Source organism: Microcebus murinus, chromosome 20 (assembly GCF_040939455.1).
Source record: "Microcebus murinus isolate Inina chromosome 20, M.murinus_Inina_mat1.0, whole genome shotgun sequence".
Taxonomy (NCBI): Eukaryota; Metazoa; Chordata; class Mammalia; order Primates; family Cheirogaleidae; genus Microcebus; species Microcebus murinus.
In genome coordinates this window covers 37,259,543-37,267,587 of record NC_134123.1, presented here as the reverse complement: position 1 = coordinate 37,267,587, position 8,045 = coordinate 37,259,543, and the positions used below count along the sequence as shown (strand labels likewise).

The 8,045-nt window shown below is 56.8% G+C and overlaps 2 protein-coding genes across 2 annotated transcripts in view; both read right to left on the bottom strand.

The window, feature by feature from the left end:
- Positions 1-1,596, bottom strand: part of RUVBL1 (RuvB like AAA ATPase 1) — a 21,188-nt gene extending 19,592 nt beyond the window's left edge. The window contains exon 1 of the mRNA XM_075995938.1: positions 1,456-1,596. Coding sequence (XP_075852053.1) covers positions 1,456-1,596 — 141 coding nt within the window. The remainder of the gene's footprint in view (positions 1-1,455) is intronic.
- MGLL (monoglyceride lipase) overlaps positions 1-8,045 on the bottom strand; it is a 401,877-nt gene that overhangs the window by 182,242 nt on the left and 211,590 nt on the right. The gene's annotated exons all lie outside the window — the stretch shown is intronic.

Genomic DNA, 8,045 nt, shown 5'->3' with positions numbered 1-8,045 from the left:
ACGCCTGTCGTCCCAACACTCTGGGAGGCCGAGGCGGGAGGATCGCTCGAGGTCAGGAGTTGGAGGCCAGCCTGAGCAAGAGCGAGACCCCGTCTCTACTAAAAAAAAAATAGAAAGAAACGAGCTGGACGACTAAAAATATGTAGAAAAAATGAGCCAGGCGTGGTGGCGCATGCCTGTAGTCCCAGCTACTCGGGAGGGAGGCCGAGGCAGGAGGATCATTATCGAGGTCAGGAGTTGGAGGCCAGCCTGAGCACAAGAGCCGGCCCGCGTCTCTACTAAAAAAAGGAAAAAACACAAACAAATTAGTCAAACAACTAAAGACAGGAAAATTTGTACAAATTGGAGCCCGCACCCCCGACCCCGACCCCCCACCCCCACTGGGGACCCCCAGTTGTGAGTCTCGGGGTCCCCCCTAGCTGTGACCCTGGTGGGGGTCTGGGGGAGGCCTCCAATTGGGGGCTTGTCACCCCCTGGAGGGTCGTCCCTGCCTCCCCACAGCCCTGTTTCCATGGAAACCCCCCAAAATCGACAGAGGGCGCCCCCAAATCCCGCTCGGGCGCCGCACCTGAGTCTCGGGGTCCCCCCAGGTCTATGACCCTAGTGGGGGCTGGGGGTGGCCTCGAATTGGGGGCTTGTCACCCCTGGGGGGTCGTCCCCGCTTCCCCGCAGCCCCGTTTCCATGGAAACCCCCAAAAATCACGTGGGGCGCCCCCAAATCACGTGGGGCGCCCCCAAATCCCGCGCGGGCCCCGCAGCTAAGTCTCGGGGTTCCCCCCAGTTGTGACCCTAGTGAGGGGTTAGGGGTGGCCTCGAATTGGGGGCTGTCACCCCCTGGGGGGTCGTCCCTGCTTCCCTGCAGCTTGGTTTCCATGGAAACCTCCCAAAAACCCACGTGGGGCACCCCTAAATCCCGCGTGGGCCCCGCACCTCAGTCTCGGGGTCCCCCCAGTGGGTGACACTAGTGGGGGGTTAGGGGTGGCCTCGAATTGGGGGCTTGTCGCCCCCTGGGGGGTCGTCCCTGCCTCCCTGCAGCTTGGTTTCCATGGAAACCCCCCAAAAACCCACGTGGGGCGCCCACAAATCCCACGTGGGCCCCGCACCTGAGTCTCGGGGTCCCCCCCTGTTGTAACCCTAGTGGGGGGCTGGGGGTGGCCTCGATTTGGGGGCTTGTCACCCCCTGGGGGGTCGTCCCTGCCTCCCTGCAGCCCCGTTTCCATAGAAACCCCCCAAAATCGGCAGGTGGCGCCCCCAAATCCCGCGCGGGCCCCCCACCTGAGTCTCGGGGTCCCCCCCTGTTGTGACCCTAGTGGGGGGCTGGGGGTGGCCTCGAATTGGGGATTTGTCACCCCTGGGGGTCGTCCCTGCTTCCCCGCAGCCCCGTTTCCATGGAAACCCCCCAAAATCGCCGGGGGCGCCCCCTCTCCCCCCCCAAATCCCGCGCGGGCCGCGCACCTCTCGCGCGTTCTCCTGCCCGACGAGCCCCGAGGCCGCCTGCTTGGCCAGGCCGCTCTCGTCCAGCCCCAGCCCCTTCACGTGGCTGTGCGAGGCGACGCGCTGCGTCTTGGTCGTGCTCTTCACCTCCTCGATCTTCATCTTGCCGCCGCCGCCGTTGCCGCCGCTGTGCCCACGCGGCCGTTACCAGGGAGATTTTCCCGGAAATCCCGCCCCCATCGGCGTGCCATTGGCGGAGGCGGCGGCGCCTCCGCTTCCGATTGGCTGCGAGGCACGCCCGTCGGGGATGCCGGTGGAGCTCCGCCCATGCACTTCCGGCTTCTGTGTTTCCCGCGTCCGCTTTCCCTTCCGCCGCCGACGCCGAGGACGCCGCCGGTGGCCAGCGCTTCCGGCGGTGGCGAGGGGCCATTTCCGGGGTTTCATGTGGGGCTCGGGTGATACACCGGGGGATCGTGACTTTGGTTCCGGGATTTAGTGGTGCCATATTATTGGGTTTTTTCTATTATTTTTTTTTTTAATTATTTTTCTTTTCCTTTTTTCTTTTTTTTCTTATTTTCTTTTTACGCTAGACAGGTGAAGGAATTTCTCTTGATAATAACATTGTCACCCTCTCCTAATAAAGTGACAGCAAGGAAAAAAAGAAAGAAAAGTAAAATTATTAGCCAGGGGAAAAAATCCTTCTGTAGATCAAAGAAATTTAAAAAAAAAAGTGGCAAAAAAAAGGAAAAATAAAATTACTAGGCAGGAAAAAAATCCTTCTGTAGATCAAATAAATGAAAAAAGAAAAAAAAAGTTCTATAAAAAAAAAAAAGAAAAGTAAAATTATTAGCCAGGAAAAAAATCCTTCTGTAGATCAAAGAAATTTAAAAAAAAAAGTGGAAAAAAAAGGAAAAATAAAATTACTAGGCAGGAAAAAAATCCTTCTGTAGATCAAATAAATGAAAAAAGAAAAAAAAAGTTCTATAAAAAAAAAAGAAAGAAAAGTAAAATTATTAGCCAGGAAAAAAACCCTTCTGTAGATCAAAGAAATTTTTAAAAAAGTGGAAAAAGAAAAAGGAAAAATATAATTATTAGCCGGGAAAAAATCCTTCTGTAGATCAAATAAATGAAAAAAGAAAAAAAGTTATATAAAAAAAAAGAAAAATAAAATTATTAGCCAGCAAAAAAATCCTTCTGTAGATCAAAGAAATTTTTTAAAAAGTGGGAAAAAAAAGGAAAAATAAAATTATTAGCCAGGAAAAAAATCCTTCTGTAGATCAAATAAATGAAAAAAGAAAAAAAGTTACAAAAAAAAAAGTAAAGAAAAATTACTAGTCAGGAAAAAATCCTTCTGTAGATCAAAGAAATTTAAAAAAAAAGTGGAAAAAAAAAAGGAAAAATAAAATTATTAGCCAGGAAAAAATCTTTCAGTAGATCAAATAAATGAAAAAAGAAAAAAAGTTGTAAAAAAAGAAAAGTAAAGTAAAATTACTAGCCAGGAAAAAAATCCTTCTGTAGATCAAAGAAATAAAAAAAAAATAAGAAAAAAAAAGTGTTAAAAAAACAAAGAAAACTAAAATTATTAGCCAGGAAAAAAAACCCTTCTCTAGACCAAAGAAATAAAAAAGTGCAAAAAAAAAAAAAAAGAAGAAGAAGAAGAAAAGTAAAGTTATTATCCAGGTAAAAACAATTTTGTAGATCAAAGAAATAAAAAAAGAAAAAAAGTGAAGAAAAAAAACAACAAAGAAAACTAAAATTAATAGCCAGGGGGAAAAAAAAATCCTTCTGTAGACCAAAGACATTAAAAAAAAAGAAAAAAGTGGGAAAAAAAATAAATATTAAATTAATACAATTTTTTTTAAGTTTAAAAAGTAAAATTGATCTTTGAAAATTAAGAAACAGATTTGAAAATATGAAATAATATAAAAAATCTGTCCCACTGGAAACTACTAAGAAAGAAAAGAAAAATTTAAAAGAAAATATAAATAACAAAAAAAAAACAACCCACATTTGTACCTTTCTACAAAGCTCTGGTTATTATATCTGTTCTGTTTTGTGTGTTTGTTTTTGTTTGTTTGTTTGTTTATTTTTTGAGCCAGAGTCTCGCTGTGTCGCCCGGGCTAGAGTGAGTGCCGTGGCGTCAGCCTCGCTCACAGCAGCCTCCAACTCCCGGCCTCAAGCGGGCCTCCCGCCTCGGCCTCCCTCCCGAGTAGCTGGGACTACAGGCATGCGCCTCCACGCCCGGCTCGTTTTTTTCTGCATATTTTTAGTTGGCCAATTAATTTCTATTTTTAGTAGAGACGGGGTCTCGCTCTTGCTCAGGCTGGCCTCCACCTCCTGGCCTCAATCGATCCTCCCGCCTCGGCCTCCCAGAGTGCTGGGATGACAGTACATTCATCATTTTAAGCCCCAATCTTTGTCTGTATGGACACAGAGCAAAGAGAAAGGTTTCCTTGCAGCCAAAAGATTGTTAGGGAGGGGGACGAGGATTTTAGAGCTCAGAGGAATCTTCCGGAATATTTAATTGGTCTAGTAGTTTTCTTGAAATCATGGTGGAATCTTTTCATGGCCAATATGAGTCGGGAAGGGGGACACGAAGAGTGGACAATACCAGCTCCACAATTTCCCCTTTCATCCAATTTTTTGCTGCCAAAGAACAATTTAAGAACCACCGATCTGTCATCCCAGCACTCTGGGAGGCCGAGGAGGGAGGCTCGCTCGAGGTCAGGAGTTGGAGGCCAGCCTGAGCAAGAGCGAGACCCCGGCTCTACTAAAAAAACAAATAGAAAGAAATTAGGCAGACAACTAAAAATATATAGAAAAAAATAGCTGGGGCCAGGCAGGGTGGCTCACGTCTGTCATCCCAGCACTCTGGGAGGCCGAGGAGGGAGGATTGCTCGAGGCCAGGAGTTGGAGGCCAGCCTGAGCAAGAGCGAGACCCCGTCTCTACTAAAAAAAATAGAAAGAAATTAGCGGGACAACGAAAAATATATAGGAAAAAAAACGAGCCGGGCGTGGTGGTTCACGCCTGTAGTCCCAGCTACTCGGGAGGGAGGCCGAGGAGGGAGGCTCGCTCGAGGTCAGGAGTTAGAGGCCAGCCTGAGCATGAGCGAGACCCCTCCCCATCTGTACCAAAAATAGAAAAATGAACTGGACAACTAAAAATATATAGAAAGGCCGGGCGCGGAGGCTCACGCCTGTCATCCCAGCACTCTGGGAGGCCGAGGAGGGAGGATCTCTCGAGGCCAGGAGTTGGAGGCCAGCCTGAGCAAGAGCGAGACCCCGTCTCTACTATGAATAGAAATTAATTTGGCCAACTAAAAATATATAGAAAAAACGAGCCGGGCGTGGAGGCACATGCCTGTCGTCCCAGCTACTCGGGAGGGAGGCCGAGGCAGGAGGATCGCTGGAGGCCAGGAGTTGGAGGCTGCCGTGAGCAGAGGCTGACCTCTATGGACTGCAAGGATGTTGCTCGTGGGACATGATGACGTCCACTTTGCAGGCGGAAGACACGGCGAAGTCACCGTGGCCAGGGTGAGGCGGAGGCCGGACTCGAACCTACAACCTGCCGGTTCTTGCTCCTGTTTTTCAGGCTTCCTCGAACTCCTGGCTCAACGTGGGGTTCGCAGATCTGTTGTGGGTTTTTGTTTTTTGAGACAGAGTCTCGCTCTGTCGCCCGGGCTAGAGTGAGTGCCGTGGCGTCAGCCTCGCTCACAGCAGCCTCCGACTCCTGGCCTCCAGCGAGCCTCCTGCCTGGGCCTCCCTCCCAGGTAGCTGCGACTACAGGCATGCGCCACCACGCCCGGCTCGTTTATTCTATATATTTTTAGTTGGCCAATTAATTTCTTTCTATTTTTAGTAGAGACGGGGTCTCGCTCTTGCTCAGGCTGGCCTCCAACTCCTGACCTCCAGCGATCCTCCCACCTGGGCCTCCAAGAGTTAATTTAATATATGTATATATATATATTTTTTTTTTCAGTTGGGCTATTAATTTATTCCTATTTTTATAGTAGAGACGGGGTCTCGCTCTTGCTCAGGCTGGCCTCCAACTCCTGACCTGGAGCGATCCTCCCTCCTCGGCCTCCCAAAGTGCTGGGATGACAGGCGTGAGCCTCCGCCAAGCCTCTTCTTTTTTTTTTTTTTTTTTAACTGTCGTCCCGCCCTCCCATGGCCTCAGGGACAGGGGACTGGCCCCCTGTGTAGAAAGGTTGAGGTCGCCTGCCCTGGAATATAATGTTAGAGGCCAATGTACCACAGCATGGCGCCTGGCGGCCAACAAGCGCTGGCTAAGAGCTTGTTGCTATCAATGCGTGGAGGCCGGGGTGCACAGAGGCCGGGGTGCACGGAGGCCGAGGTGCACGGAGGCAGGGGTGCACGGAGGCTCGGGAGCACGGAGGCCCGGGTGAATGGAGGCTCAGGTGCACGGAGGCTCCAGTGCACGGAGGCCGGGGAGCACAAAGGCCAGGCTGCAAGGAGGCCTGGGTGCACGGAGGCCGGGGCTCACGGAGGCCGGGGTGCACGGAGGTCGGGGTGCAGGGAGGCCCGGGTGCACGGAGGCCCTGTGCAGGGAGACCCGGGTGCACGGAGGCCGGGGTGCATGGAGGCCCGGTGCAGGGAGGCTCGGGTGCACGGAGTCCCGGGTGCACCGAGGCCAGGATGCATGGAGGCCGGGGTGCAGGGGGACCCGGGTGCACGGAGGCCGGGGTGCAGGGAGACCCGGGTGCACGGAGGCCGGGGTGCACGGAGGCCGGGGTGCATGGAGGCTCGAATGCACGGAGGCCGGGGTGCACGGAGGCCCGGGTGCACGGAGGCCGGGGTGCAGGGAGGCTCGAATGTACGGAGGCCGGGGTGCACGGAGGCCAGGGTGCACGGAGGCTCGAATGCACGGAGGCCCGGGTGCACGGAGGCCGGGGTGCACGGAGGCCCGGGTGCACGGAGGCCGGGGAGCACAAAGGCCAGGCTGCAAGGAGGCCGGGGTGCACGGAGGCCGGGGTGCACGGAGGCCCGGGTGCACGGAGGCCCGGGTGCACGGAGGCCGGGGGGCACGGAGGCCCGGGTGCACGGAGGCTTGGTGCACGGAGGCCAGGGTGCACGGAGGCCCGGGTGCAGGGAGGCTGGGGTGCACGGAGGCCCGGGTGCACGGAGGCTCGGTTTAAGGAGGCCCGGGTGCATGGAGGCGAGGGTGCACGGAGGCCCATGTGCAGGGAGGCTCGGGTGCATGGAGGCCCGGGTGCACGGAGGCTCGGTTTAAGGAGGCCCGGGTGCACGGAGGCCAGGGTGCACGGAGGCCGGGGAGCACAAAGGCCAGGCTGCAAGGAGGCCGGGGTGCACGGAGGCCGGGGTGCACGGAGGCCCGGGTGCATTGAGGCCCGGGTGCACGGAGGCCCGGGTGCACGGAGGCCGGGGGGCACGGAGGCCCGGGTGCACGGAGGCCTGGGTGCATTGAGGCCCGGGTGCACGGAGGCCGTGGTGCACGGAGGCCGGGGTGCACGGAGGCCCGGGTGCACGGAGGCTTGGTGCACGGAGGCCGGGGTGCACGGAGGCCCGGGTGCAGGGAGGCTGGGGTGCACGGAGGCTCGGTTTAAGGAGGCCCGGGTGCATGGAGGCGAGGGTGCACGGAGGCCCATGTGCAGGGAGGCTCGGGTGCATGGAGGCCCGGGTGCACGGAGGCTCGGTTTAAGGAGGCCCGGGTGCACGGAGGCCAGGGTGCACGGAGGCCGGGGGGCACGGAGGCCCGGGTGCACGGAGGCCCGGGTGCACGGAGGCCGGGGTGCAGGGAGGCCCGGGTGCACGGAGGCCGGGGTGCAGGGAGGCCCGGGTGCACGGAGGCCGGGGTGCACGGAGGCCCGGGTGCAGGGAGGCTGGGGTGCACGGAGGCCCGGGTGCACGGAGGCTCGGTTTAAGGAGGCCCGGGTGCATGGAGGCGAGGGTGCACGGAGGCCCATGTGCAGGGAGGCTCGGGTGCATGGAGGCCCGGGTGCACGGAGGCTCGGTTTAAGGAGGCCCGGGTGCACGGAGGCCAGGGTGCACGGAGGTCGGGGGGCACGGAGGCCCGGGTGCACGGAGGCCCGGGTGCACGGAGGCCGGGGTGCAGGGAGGCCCGGGTGCACGGAGGCCGGGGTGCAGGGAGGCCCGGGTGCACGGAGGCCGGGGTGCACGGAGGCCCGGGTGCAGGGAGGCTGGGGTGCACGGAGGCCCGGGTGCACGGAGGCTCGGTTTAAGGAGGCCCGGGTGCATGGAGGCGAGGGTGCACGGAGGCCCATGTGCAGGGAGGCTCGGGTGCATGGAGGCCCGGGTGCACGGAGGCTCGGTTTAAGGAGGCCCGGGTGCACGGAGGCCAGGGTGCACGGAGGCCGGGGGGCACGGAGGCCCGGGTGCACGGAGGCCGGGGGGCACGGAGGCCCGGGTGCACGGAGGCCGGGGTGCAGGGAGGCCGGGGTGCAGGGAGGCCCGGGTGCACGGAGGCCCGGGTGCACGGAGGCCGGGGTGCAGGGAGGCCCGGGTGCACGGAGGCCCGGGTGCACGGAGGCCGGGGTGCACGGAGGCCCTGGTGCATTGAGGCCCGGGTGCACGGAGGCCGGGGTGCACGGTTGCAGGGACGGAGGGAGCGC